Genomic DNA, 14897 nt, shown 5'->3' with positions numbered 1-14897 from the left:
ATGTTCATATTGATCATGTAATCATGTTTAATTTGAGGGGATACACAACTCTGCACATATTTAGTTTCTGTCTCTCGTATTTTTATTATTTTTCTTTATTTTCTGAATCTGTAAAAAATTTGTAAAAATTATATTCATATTCTACACAAAATTCCATTAATTTTAGGCTTAAGAATCACTAAAAAAGCTTTAATATTTTGTAAGTTATAGCTGTTTGAAGTTAGGGTTCCTGTAAAATCTGATTTGCAGGATATCCGATTTGTGGAGCCCATATCTCCCTTGTTCCTTAATATTTTTGTACAAATCTAGTGTCTAAAATTAACTTTAGAATCTTATGAATCTTTTTCAATTGGCTTTGCATTCATATCTGTTGTGGTTAATGAGTTATGAATTTTACAAAAAAGTAGTACGATTATGTCACTTAGAAAAGTTACGATTTATGTAGACCATTCGGCTAGGGTTTTATTTGATTTATAAATTTTATGATCTTGTATGATATATAGGCTATCTTCTGTAATTTTTTTATGATTTTTAGACATGTGCAACTATTTTTAAAAAATCGGATTTCTTGCTACCGTTAATCTGCCAGAATTTAGAAATTGTATATTTATGCATGTTCTTGTATTTTCTTAGGTTTTAATTGATATTTGATCTATTTTTCTGTGTTCTTTTAATTCAAGAAGTGTTATGAAGTGTTTGGATCATGTTAGAAGACTTAGACTATTAGATAGTTGTAACTAATTAGGAGTCTTAACCCTTTAGGAGACCAGAGTTAGAATCCAATGTAAATTGTTATTAATATTTTCTTTATTTCTTTTATTTTCTTTAGTTTCTTTATTTTTTTATTACAAACAAAATTAGTAAGTAGCCATAAGGTAAGTACCAAAGAGGGCATTTGCGTGGAGCTTATATGGAGCTAAACGGGAGTAAGCCAGGGATATCATTGACATGCTAGAAGAGAAGACCCTTTTTTTAAGGGTAGCTTGCCCCAATGGCAACTGCATTTACCAACAGGTAAGTAGCTCTAAACTCCTCGAATAACCATTGACATGAAATTGTAGTAATAATAGAACTTTTATTTGGTAAATTAAAATTAACTTTATTTTTAATTTAACTGACTTTTGCATGTAATTAATTTAAATAAATATTTTGTAAATTAAAATTAATCTTGTTTGTAAATTAAACTAACATTGGCATGTAAATAAATTTAATTTAATACTTGGTAATTGTAAAATAAATTTGCATGTTAGAAATCTTTATTAGGTTGTGATTGTTTGGGCCTTATGTGATATTAGAATAAATTACACATGTACATAATTAACTTAGTTTAATTATCCTTAGGGTAACTTGGTAAAAATTAATTAATTATGTTAAATAGAAACGTAGGGTTATTTGAAATTGAATTTGTTTGTGAATTAAATTCTCAATAATAAATTAATTTTAGTCATCTGGTAAATATCATTTAAATAATTAGCAACCCCATAGATAGGAATTACTTGTGCATGAAAATTGTGTGTAAACAACAATCCTTTTGTGAATTACTTGCGTGTGTAGGATTAGAATTGCATTTTTAGGATAAAGTTTAATAAGGGAATAATAAACAAGACTTCTAGAAATATTAGTAGAGGACTGGCACTCGAATTAACGAGGTTAGACCAGGCGTAAGGGGTGCCTAACACCTTCCCCTTACGTACTCACTATCCCGAACCTAGACATTGGGCTATGGTAACGACGGTTGTGGAAACTCTGTAAGGAGTAAGTTGCCATCCATGACCCTCGGAATAAACACTGAATATGTCCCGGTTATTACCCGGGTGGCGACTCCTGTCTATCTATGCCTTTGTGGCATAAATCCTTAGTACCGTGGTAGTGTTATGGGAAGACGGTACTTACCAGTGGTTTGATTCTATTAGGATTGTATGAAGTGCATGTCTAGGAAATGCTGTCTAAGGAGGTGGTACTTAAGTGAGACCATTGTGACTCCACCATCTTTCCTGGGCATTACCTGGTGCATTTTATATAATTCTAATGGATGATATTTCGCATCACGCCCCACCCCTACATAATGCAAACCAAACAATATTATTTTAAAATTCTATTTTTTTAATTTACTTACTCCCAATTAAAAAAACCAATATATCTAATTATTTTATTAAAATTAAAATATATTAATTTTTAAAATAATTTTCGATAATATATTTAATAAAATTTTATTTTTTTAACTGTTTCAATAATAATATCAAACATCCTCTGAATGTGTTAATTCCTATTTCATTATGTCCAAAGCTATCAGTGTAACACCCCAAAATTTTAAATTTTATGAGTATTTTTGGTATTTTAATTTTATTTAAATTTTAGGAATTTTTTTTAGATTTTTCGGATTTTAAAAATCGGGTTCGATTTTCCGAAAATATAAACTTTGATGATTTTTAAAAATTAATTTAAAGACCATGTGGCAAAACTAAAAATATATTTGGAGTCTACGTATTTTTCTGAGTTTTTCGAAATTTTTTCGAAATTTTTGGACCTTATTTTCGGTCCCGAGGCAGAGTAAAAATTCAAAATTTTGTATCTTGAATCGGACCGGCCGAATCGAACCGGACCGGATCGGACCGGTCGAATCGGGCCAGCCTTTTCCTTTTTCTTCTTTCCTTCCCCCCGCGCGTCGACCTCTCTTCCTTCTCTCTCTCTTTTCTCTCTCCTCCTGCCCCTACCGCCGGCCAGCCACCTCCCCCTGCCACTCCCACCGGCCGCCTCCCACCTCCCACCACCCGGCCGCCTCCCCAAACGGTCGGAAAACGCGCGCGAACTCCCTCCCTCGCGCGCGCGGCGTTTCGGCTTCCCCGGCCAAAATCCGGCCGATCCGGCCACCAACCGGACCGGGTCTTGTGTCTAAAATCATCTACTCGACGAGAGCTTTCCATAGACACCAAGAACACCGAAATCCATCGAGCGGTTTGTCCGATTTTTCTCGGGAAGTTTTTAGCCCATTTCGACTTTTGGGCTAAATTTCTCACAAACCGTAAACCCCATGAGAAAACCGAGAGTACCCGAGCGCTCCACTCGTCGAGAGCTTCGCGACGACATAAATTTCAAAATTTTCCGACACCGTTTTTTGTTGGGTCCCACGGAACTTCGCAGTGTCTTTTCGAGCATTAAATGAGCTTAGAAAATTCTGAAAAAATTTATGTACTAACCCCCGCGTTGTGGGCTTCATGTGGGTATCCTCAATTCGCGGAAATTCGACAGTTGACCGAGTCTGCAAATTTCGGGCCAAACAGACCCGTTACCGGAAAAGTCTCCGAATTGAACCAAGGTTTTGGCTACCCCCCCATTGTCAGATGTCCCGAGCGCGTCCCCCAAGTCGGAATCAGCAAAGGTAAACCCAAACCTTGCTTTTTTCGTAATTTTCTAGTGCTTAAATAGGATTAAAAATCTATAAAATATTCGTGGTAGCTTAGAAAATTATGATTCTTTTTGCAATAGCCTAGTAATATTGCTAAGGACCGCGGGGAAAAGTTTTAGAATTTTTAGAGCTTGTTTGGGTAGTTTTTGCAAAAATGATCAATTATAAGGACTAAATTGAAATTTTACATATTGTGATGGATGACTGATTTGATGGGCCCAGGAGGGGCTGTGTGATATGATTGAGCTGTGGATATATGGATTGTGAATATAGAAGTGCATTTTGAGCCATTTTGCAGGTTGGGTAGGTCCTAGGTATAGGGGAGACTCTGCCGGATTTTCGGCACGACTTAGGACGTACTTGGTCTTTTTCCTTGTTGTATGGAGTCAAATTTATTAAATGATTGTAATAAAATTGTCAGGTGAGCCGGGACAGCCTTCTTCTTCCGCCCAGCCGCCTCAGTGACCACCGTCAAGTCTGTGAGTAAAATATTAATTTTAATTGTAATTTCGATATTATTATATGTTCAAGCATGCCCATGCATCACTTATATGCATATATTTATATAGTTAAACTCTAGGCACGATTTATGTTGCATTCATAACTGTTAGCGTGCCATGGATGTTGTTGTGGTAATTTGGAGCAGTGTGCGTGCGTTGGCGTGCGTGTGATGTGGTGTGGACTATGGATAGGACGGGTAGACACGGCTTGAGATCTTCGCTGGGACCCGGTCCTTCTGGGTAGACACGGCTTGAGTTCTTCGCTGGGACTCCGATTTGGTTATTAAGTGGAAGTCCGAGCTGAGTTCTTCGCTGGCACCAGGTTGGATTTAAGAGAGCTGTAAAGAGGATCAACTCCCATATATTATTATTGATGTTACAGGATGCGTGAGTGCTCCAAATTACCTTTTCGATGTTATGATGTGAAAATGTTGTTGATGTTGCATTTCACTCTACAGGGTGCATTAGTTTTAGATTGTTATAGAGATTATGGTTAAAATTGATATTTTACTCTCTGAGTCGAACGCTCACTCCTGTTCAATAATTTTTCCAGGCCACAGGAGGATATTTTTGAGGTTAACCTGCTTCCTTTCCTCGCAAGTTGTTTGTCAATATTTGTGTAATTTTATTTACTCCTAGAATTTCCGCATGTATTAGAAATGTTTATTTGATTTGGGCCTGTAAACTAAATTATTATTGTGGACCTGTAAAATTATTATATGCATGTTTGATGGACTGGATGAGGGAGCTGAGCTCCCATTTATCATTATGATGATATGAGTATGTGGAGGGTGAGCTGAGCTCCCCAATGGATTGTTTATTGTGTTTACAGGTCGGGTGAATCAAAAACTCCCCGTTGGTAGGTCCATTTTATGGCCGGACTCTGTCCGGTTGGTTTCTTGAAATTGGGCCCAAATGGGCCTTAGAGTTGGGTAAATGAATAGTTAAGGCTTACTACGGGCCTCGGGGGCTTTAGGCTGGCCCAGGTCCTAGTGCCGGTCCGGCCCATATGTTGGGTCGTGACAATCAGTCAAACATTATCATTTTAAATTTAATTTTATATGACATATAATGTTGTTAATAAACACGAACCTCTTATTAGGAACGGTCACTGAGTCAATCACTAGTTAAAATTGACCGTTAAGAAAATTAGAATTAAATCACATAATCATCTCAATTTCAATTTCGATTTTAAGCAAGTTTGATATTGTTTTTATCAAATTTAAAGATCAATATTTTTTAAAGCAATAAAAAAAGGGCCTAGAACAAAATTTGCCTTTTAAGGCAATTTTTATTAATTCAATTTTTGATTGGTTTTGATTTAACTTTAATTTTGGTTTTGATCAATTTGATTTTAATTTTTTTAATTTTATCATGGTCGGGTATAAATATTTTTATAAAAATATGTCTTATTTGATTTAAATTGTCTATTTTATAAGAAATTAATTTCTCATGAAAATAATTTACCCTTAATTTATAAAAAAAATAAGAAAATTGTCTTCTTTTTTTTTTTTAACTTTTCAATTCGATTATCCTTATTAATATTAAATCAAAAAATTACTTTTGTTAACCAATTGAATTAATTGAAGCAACCAAATCACTAATTCAATAGCTAAATCGATTAGGTTATTATCTTATTTAATTTAATTATAGACTTAGATCAATTTAAAACCTAATTTACATTCTTTATTAATTTATTATTGAAAGACACGAGAAATTTTTACAATGGAGGAGTGATCTTATGTAAAATTTTATACAAAATGATGAGTTAATAGAAAATAAATATATAAAAAGAGGATATTTTGCTCGCTTACTTGCTTACCACGCACTGGAGGATTACGGTTGATTAGGATTACGCAGTGTTTAGATTCCGAGTCAGCAACAGTGCCCAATTACAATTCACCACGTAAGCAATACCATAGAAGATTTTCCTCGAACCTTCCAGATGCCGAAAAAAAACTGCGACAGCCATTTTCAATGCCTTGCTCGCGAGGAAGAACTTTCGAGATCCCAAGATTCCTATATAAAGCACACTACAGCGCCTCGGCTCTCCATCATCATCTTCCATAGCCATTTCTGGATTCGATCAGAAGATTACAGATTTGATATAACAACTTCGCTGTTTTTTTTTTTTTTTTTATTTCTGCAGCAAAGAAAATGCCTAGCAGATCGACAGGAGTGATCAGCCAGGACTGGGAGCCGGTGGTACTGCGCAAGTCAAAAACAAAGGCCCAAGACCTGCGCGATCCCAAGGCGGTGAACCAAGCCTTACGGTCAGGTGTGCCGGTCCAGGCCATCAGGAAGTTCGACGCTGGCTCTAACAAAAAATCAGCCCCCGTGGTAAGCGCGAGGAAGTTGGACGAGGGAACGGAGCCGGCGACGTTGGAAAAGGTGTCGGTGGAGGTAAGGCAGGCGATCCAAAAGGCTCGGCTGGAGAAGAAGATGAGCCAATCGGAGCTTGCTAAGTTGATTAACGAGCAGCCCAAGGTGGTACAGGAGTATGAGAATGGTAAGGCGGTTCCTAACCAGGCCGTTTTGGCAAAGATGGAGAAAGTGCTTGGCGTTAAGCTCAGGGGGAAGATCGGGAGGTAACGTTTGCTGAAGGTCTAACCGGCTTGTATTTGGGGGTGTTTTCTTCATCTGAATATATGTGTTTTTTGTCTTGGTTGGGTTTCAATAGATGTTTTAAAGCTGTGATTGTCCTCCTGTTAAAAATCTAATCTATAATCAAATTATACTGCATGTTCCAAAAGACTATGCTTAGTTCATTGCACAAAAATGGAATCCATTGCCAAAAGAAATAGTCTGATTATAATGTTTATATTAAGAAAAACAAAATCTGAAATGGAGAATGATTATCATAATATCCATTCAATATTTCCATGCGATGTAGTCATCGAGGATTGAGATATATTTGTTCCTCTATTTATTTAGATAATTTTTATAGAAACCTCCACAATTGAGGATTGTTTGTGAGGGCGTTTGCTTGTACGATTATAAGCTCTGAAAATTATAATATATTTTGGGCTCAGATTATAAATTAAAAAAATAAATTACTTTTTTATATTTAGTTGCATAATAAAATATAAATAATATAATAAAATAATTTTGATTTCAAGATGTTCTAAAAAAAAATTGATTTAAAGATTTAATTTATTTATAATATTAAAAATAAGTGATAATAATTATTAAGTAATAGTATTGGTTAAATATTAGTGATTAGAATAGTCAAGTGAGGATAGTAATAATAATTGTAATAATATGTAAGAAAATGATAATAATCAAATAGTGATAAAAGTGATGATATTCGTGAAACAATTGTGGTAATAAAATGATTATGGTGATTGTAATAATAACGTTAATGATGTTGATAATAAATAAAAAAAATAAATTAAATAATTATAATTATATTTAATGATTATTATTTTATTTTAAATATAATTAAATATATTATATAATTTTTATTTTATTATATTATATTATAATTTTTTATAAAATTAAATAATATAATTAAATTATTTTATAATTTTAATTACATCAAATTAAATTATAAAATATTTTAATTAAATAATTTATTATATTATTCTTATTTAATTTTTAAAATTTCTATTATAATTCTTATTTAATATATTTTTAATTATTTTAATAATAATTTTATTTATAATTTATTTTTTATCAAAAATATTAATTATTTATCAATTACTTATAAATATTTTAACCAAAATACTAAATATAACTTCTAACTCTCATTCTTAATTTATTATTAAAAAATTATAAAACTTTAACATGTAATGGTAAATTTCTAAGTTAAAAGTAATGAAACTATTAAATAAAATAATTTCATTAATAAATAATTATTAGTTAATTTGATCATAAAGGTAAAAAAAGAAAATAAAAATAAAAACTAAAGGTTAAAAGAATAATTTTATTATTTTTAATAAAGACATGTGTTATTATATATATTTTAAATTTTTGTCAAATAAAATTTTAAATTTTTTTGCAATAAATAAAAAATGAGGAATGAAGAGCGTGGCGTAAAAGCTAACTATTACAACTTTGGTGGCAAGGGCGCTTTTCGGGTAACATTGTGATTCTTTAGTTGTAACTGGTCTTTCTTCAAAGTATATACCACTACCAAATGGACAAGATACAAAAGTATTTTCAAATAGACTACAACGATTTTGAAAACTAAAACATGGTAAGATGATTGAAAACATACAGAAAAAAGGATGACTTAAAACAAATCAATAAAGGAAATCAGATTCACCATTAGCACCATGGCCCCGCTTCTTTTGAGCATTATAGCACCATAGCACCACTGATCATCTGACTGGTCCACATTCCCCATTATTGTGTGTACGATGAAGGCTGGTATGTAGGTGGTGTACCTGTGCCATAATCATATGCACCATAATTGGCCTGTCCCCCATAAGAACCACTTGCACGGAAAGCAGCACCACCTGCATTGTCCACAGGAAGTGAATAGTGTTGTTGAGGAATTGCAGCAGGGCTTTGACTGTGGGATGCGCCATAAGTTGCTGCATAAGGGGCAGCTGAGTGGCTTTCGTAGACACCCTGGCTAGGGTAATCATATGGCCCTGAATATCTTGCAGCTGGGCTATGCTGTGGTGGTGGAGCAGGGTTCCGACGACCAAAAGGGGAATAGGCATTTGAAAATTTAGCAGCTTTGGAAGGACGAAAAGCAGGTGGCCTGTTTCCTCGGCCACTAGGTCCACCACTACCACCATGGCCCCGCTTATTGTGAGACTTAGCAACTGCTGTTGCTGAACTTTTCTTCCTCTCTGCCTTGGTTTTCTCCAGCCTAGAAGCCCGCTTCCTTAAGTTATCAAGAGGAAAGTCCGATTCAAGCTTGTGATCTTCAACGCATTTGATGACAGCTCTAATAGAATTCAGCTCCACTGAATTTGACTCCTCCTGAAAATTCAATTGATTAAGTATGAAATTTGGCAGACCACAATGTTTCAGGTTGATGAAAATTATACAACATAAATTCATATTAACACACCGTTGCAGCTGCACTAAAATTGCCATTCTTCAAGATATTGGATGTATTCTTCTTGGAGTTCTTAATGTGAGACTTGAGCAGAGAAACAGGAGGAAATCTTTCAGTCAAACCTGATTCAGAAGCAAAATACACAGCCTCCATCTCCTTCCCATTTTTGACCAATTCATCTATCATTTCTGTAAAAATTAGATTGGACAAACAAAGCCCATACACGTTAGCGTTTATGCAATAAGAATGATAAAATTGATGTACTTATTACTTGTAAAAAGTGGAACTTGGGAAGTGAAAGCAATTAGTGCACACTCTTATGCATTATACATGCATCAAGTATTTCAGTTTTTCTTTTTTTCTTTCTTCTTTTCCTTTAATTATATTTTGTGTTCTAAATGGAGCTTGATGCATCATATTGTGCACTTGGAATGTAAGGCTTCATGCCTGATGGGAAACCAAACAAGGTGAAGATAGAAGACAAAGTAAGACAAATAAACAAAGCAACTTTACCCATTCCTATTGTGACCCAAGGGTAACGCATAGTTACATAATCTGATAATGGCACTTGTCAACTGTAGCAGTTTTCTATTTCCACTTAGAAGCTCCAAATTTTGCTTTCATTTACATTCTCATAGTCCTCAATTGTAGTAACGAAATTTTAATGAACTATAAGTTTGACTTTAAGAATAAGATGATATGGACATCCAAAGTGCCTCATCACTGGAAGGCACAAAGGCAATTACAACTTTGTCCATCATCCATGAGATGACCTATATTCTTGACAATAACCAACAAGCACAAGACTACTACTGGGACTGGTATAGCTTCACCCAACCAAATAATATTGCCATCTCAAGAAAAGGACGAAAACTGCTTCCATCTTCCCCCATCACTAATACTAAAACGACCACAGCTCCCTTACATTAAAGTTTCAGCACTGTGTTGTGCAGAAACACAGTGCCATTCTGTAACACTATTTCAATCCTCAGCATACCAGAATGATTACTAGAAGAAATTGCATGAACTTTTGTGTTGCCACCTTGTGATCAAATTGTAACTTTAGAAATTGATTTGATTTTTGTATGCAATATTTGAATGAAATGTTTGAAATGGATTTTATGTTCACACTTAGCATGACAGTATCACATTTCCTCCTCCATTTATGGGGTTAAGATCATTTATTTTCCTCCCTCTCTGACTTGCCAGTTGAGGTTGTAGATCAGATGAGTACTCATTAGCTAGCTAGCCACCTCCCTCATTGGTTTCGATTAATGGGGTTGAGATTGCTTTGTCGTGGTATACAATACGGCATTGCTCGGAAATTTTGTGTCATTGCTTAAGTTGTGTATGACTTTGGCAACACTGTGTTTATGAAATTGTTTGACTACACTGTGTTTATGAAATTGTTTGACTACACTGTGTTTATGAAATTGTTTGACTAAACTGTGTTTAATAGATTATTTGACAAAATGGTGTTATTATGAACTTTGATCATTATCGAAATGTGATTGAGAAACATTTGAATTGTATTTGGCAATGAATGATTTATTTATTGCATTTTAAATTTTTATTGTGTACCACTTAGTATTTTTATACTCAGCGATGGCTTATTTTGCCGTCGCAGATAAGAGCAAGGAAAAAGCAGCAGAATGAGCTGCGATTAAATCGAGGATTACATTGATCTTTTGTACGGGTATTATTTTATGCCCTTGTAGATAAATTTTGATGTAAATATGGAAATGTTGTATGTATCAATATAAAGTCGAGCAGTTGTAAATAAATTGTAATAATATTATTTTAGATTTTCTTCTGTAAATTTAATATTTGTACATATGAATTTCCTGCTTTATGTTTTGTGAATGAAATTATTAAATATTCTGAGTTGACAAATTTGATTTGGATTGTGGAACTGTTTTGGAATGAATTGATTTGAGTTGAATTGTGAATTATTGGAGGTTGGGAGATGTGAAACATTTTTGGGAGTGCTTTTTACAGGTATTTGAAGAACTAGTTTCTCAAAATACAGAGGAAACTCTGTTAAAATTTTTACTAGTCCTTAAGCTTTGAATACATGGTTTTTAATTCACTAAAATGCTCACCACTTCCAAAATGCAAGAAAATTGTTTTAAAATTCCTTGTAGGGCACTTAATGAGTTATCGGTAGGTGAAGTTCGGTAGTTCATTAAGTATTCTACGGGATCATGTTATGCCTTACGGAGGGGTAAGGTGTGACATTAGAGACTAATTGTCTTACATTTTCATGTCTTAAGCTTATATGTATATACTTTCAATTGTATATTTTACTATATGCTTTAGCCATCATGATTTTACTATCACATTATAAAGAAATAGATGGCACAGATTGTGGCCACAACTTAATATCCGATAACAAGTTTCTCAGTCATTCTGCTTCTTTACCAACATTCATCAAAGTTATAAATTCGGATTCTACCGTAGAATGAGTTATACAAATTTGTTTCATTGGTGCCCAAAAAAACTCCACCTAAAGTGGACACCCAACCAAAGGTTGACTTATTATCCTTAGTACTACTTATCCAATTGGCATTTGTATAACTCTAGGATCTCTACCATATTTGTTTCACTAGTCAACCATATAATCACATGTTTATAACATGAACTACATAAATAATTCACAGTATAGATATACACCTTAATTGCAGAAATAAATTGCTCCATAACTTATTTAAAATGAGAGCATCCAAAAATAAAGAACCAAGCTAAACTTGCACACACACACAAATGCATACTCATTTGTTCTTTTGTCACTTCTTACAAATGACTTGTAAGGCTTTTATTTTTACTACTCATAAAGTACCAACTTTTTTGCTAATAAATTCATCTCTTCATACATGTAACTATTAAGAAGAATAACATCTTTTAATTTGGTTACATTTTTTGGCAAAGAGATACAACTCTTTACATGGATACAACTCTTTATATGGTTTTAACAAAATTGGAAATTTATCGCAGAATAATCTATAATTTATAATTCCTTTTTTTAAATATTCAAAAACCCTTGAAATTTCTTTTTAATATTCCACACTAGGATTATTAGTATATCTTAACAATTTACATATTGCAAAAAATAATATCAGGAGTAGTGCAATGCATAGCATACATTAAGCTACCAATAGCACTAGTACACTCAATTTGAGTAATTATTCTACCAAAATTTCCAGTTAATTTGTAATAAATATCATATGGAGTATTTGTTTCCCTCAATATAATGAAATTGACAAAGAGTAAAACTCCCGCTATGTTACAGCTAAGTAGTTTTAGGCAGATCCCTCAAGGATAATAACCAAAATATAAATATAGACAGCAATTTTAAAATTCTCCCAATAATAAATTAAAGAATAATAATGTTGATTGTAGGTAAAAATGAAGAGAATAGACAAAAAAGAAAAGTTAATAAATTTTTCCTCCAAACTGCTATTTATAAAGTATTTGCATCTCTTCGAACGTATACAACAGTTCACTTTGTATCTATTAGAATAATTACATCTGTTCACTTACACCTTCTAGAATAAATACAGTCATTCACTTTGTATCTCTTAGAACAATTACATATGTTCACTTATACCTTTTACAACAGATACAACTATTACTTTGTATCTCTTAAAACAATTACATCTGTTCACTTATGTCTCTTATAACAGATACAACAGTTCACTTATACTTCTTAGAACAGATACAACTATTCACTTTGTATCTCTTAGAACAATTATATTTGTTTACTTATACCTTTTACAACAGATACAATCGTTCACTTTGTATCTCTTAGAAAAATTACATCTGTTCACTTATACTTCTTAGAACATATACAACCGTTCACTTACACCTCTTATAACACATACAACCATTCATTTATATCTCTTAAAACATATACAACTATTCACTTTGTATCTCTTAGAATAATTATATTTGTTCATTTACATCTTTTAAAACAGATATAACTATCGGTAATAAATAGTTTATTTTGATGTCTTTTAATGAACAGACATAACTCTTTTAAAATGAGATAAATTTTATTATCACTAATATTTTTAACAATATCCCCACCTAGTTAGTGATAGATATAATTAATATGAATTATGATTTATGCATATAAAATTGTTTTTCGACTTATGCACATAAATCATATTACCTTCTTTAACACATTCACCATGAGTTTTAGCATCATAATATAATCTTATATTTCTTCTAATTATAAGCATATCATCAACATAAAACAAATTATCATATAAAAAACTTTTTAAAGTGTAAGTTTTTCTTAATATTTTTAAGAGAAAAGTCGTATGTGGCGTAAAGTAATTTCTTCCTATAATCATTCAAACTAGAAGTATGATGTGCTATTATTTCTTTAATTGTAGTGATTTAGGAACTACCACTTTCAAATCCTTAAACTTTGAAATAAAGATACACAACTCATGGACTTATCCATAACAGGCATATTATCAAGTATTTAGAATTCAAAATATTTCATAATGAGAAATTTATCCATACATTTTTTTTTCTGTATTGTATTCGAATTCTAATAAATTTCAGATTTTTTTTGGAGACTTGACAGAGGTAAACAAATCTTATAGCCTATCTGATAAATTGTTGAGAATATGACCTCTGCATGGCAATTCATCTTCTTTTCCTGATATGCTTTTACCTTCTTAGTGAACATAATTTATTCCTTAAAATGATCAAGTTTCACGAACTCTTGATTCATTACGGAAACAACCTTAGACTCTATTGCGATTAATACCTTAAAATTTTTGAGGCAGTGGGTGTAGAATAGGCTTTGAGGCATGATAAATCACTATCTTTAAGATATTAATTGCCCCCACTAGATTGCTGAAAGGTTATGGCAATATATCTCTAGGATACAACAAAACCTGAAATCTGCAGACAGCAACTCCTGAAAATTTCCCTTAAGAACTCTTTATACGAACCGTTTAGAGAGACTAGAATAAAAGAATAAGAAGTAGAAGTAGTATATATCTGGATTGAAAAACTCATCAATATTTATAAAGAATGAAAATTCATGGCACATTTACTAAATAGACACATCTGTCTATTTCCAATAGATACAACTGTTTGTGTAAAATATATATTTATTTATTAACAGATACCTATACAAATAGTTGTGACTATTTGTATAGAATAGACATGTCTGTTTATTAACAGGCACCTATTCAAACAGTTGTGACTGTTTATATAGAATAGACATGTCTGTTTATTAACAGACATATCTACTTGTTAATAAACACATATATTCGTAATTTATTTATGAAAATTACAATGAGATAATTATTTTATTTCACACATATACATGCCAAGTATTATAATAGAATAATATATATTTATTTATATATATATAATTCTATACATATTTTACTTGTCATTCATTCACTTTCTTATATTTTAACAATATATGAATTCTTTCTCTCTATACTGTCTAACATACAAGCTATTTATAATACTATGTTTTCAAGATAATTAGTTTACTGAAGCTGCAAATTAAAGAATCAAGTGAAGCTTACAATTACTAACTATTCCACCCAATATTTGAGTGTGCATATATTCAATGGTTTCAACAGTTTTACTCCCATCATTCTCTATGAACAAGGAGGTCCAATCAACACAATGAAAACCCAAGCTATGCTCAATCAATGTGTTACATTTAAAAAAACTAAAAGAAAGAGATTATGTTGCAACAAATAATAGTGATGCCCGTTTGTGTCCCATGTGTTGATTTTTCAGAATTTCACATGGGAACAAGGATTCTGTTAAAATTGTAATAGTTTTAATAGCAGTCTATTCTTATCAATGAGCCGTTTGTATTCTTTCCTCTATGTAAAAATAAAAAATAAAAAAAAATAGTGTCACCCATTTCTATGCCTATTAAGAATGTGTTTGATAAACCGTTAAAAAAGGGAGCGTTTAGTGTGGGTGAACAATA

At 32.4% G+C, this 14897-nt stretch overlaps 2 protein-coding genes across 2 annotated transcripts; one reads left to right on the top strand and one right to left on the bottom strand.

Moving 5' to 3' along the window:
• Window positions 1-5907: 5907 nt before the first annotated feature.
• Window positions 5908-6658, top strand: LOC110654087 (multiprotein-bridging factor 1c). Its single transcript, XM_021809973.2, has one exon. It carries the CDS (start codon window positions 6064-6066, stop codon window positions 6496-6498), a length of 435 nt encoding a protein of 144 aa, XP_021665665.1. The 5' UTR covers window positions 5908-6063; the 3' UTR covers window positions 6499-6658.
• Window positions 6659-7997: 1339 nt separating this feature from the next.
• Window positions 7998-9135, bottom strand: LOC110654088 (FRIGIDA-like protein 4a). The gene is made up of 2 exons (XM_058146039.1): window positions 8933-9135; window positions 7998-8841 (listed from the first exon to the last, which is right to left on the bottom strand). The coding sequence occupies exons 1-2, from the start codon at window positions 9104-9106 to the stop codon at window positions 8254-8256; spliced, it is 762 nt and encodes a 253-aa protein (XP_058002022.1). The 5' UTR covers window positions 9107-9135; the 3' UTR covers window positions 7998-8253.
• Between the last annotated feature and the right edge of the window lie 5762 nt (window positions 9136-14897).

Source organism: Hevea brasiliensis, chromosome 4, assembly GCF_030052815.1.
Source record: "Hevea brasiliensis isolate MT/VB/25A 57/8 chromosome 4, ASM3005281v1, whole genome shotgun sequence".
Taxonomy (NCBI): Eukaryota; Viridiplantae; Streptophyta; class Magnoliopsida; order Malpighiales; family Euphorbiaceae; genus Hevea; species Hevea brasiliensis.
This window is presented reverse-complemented; position numbering and strand designations above follow the sequence as displayed.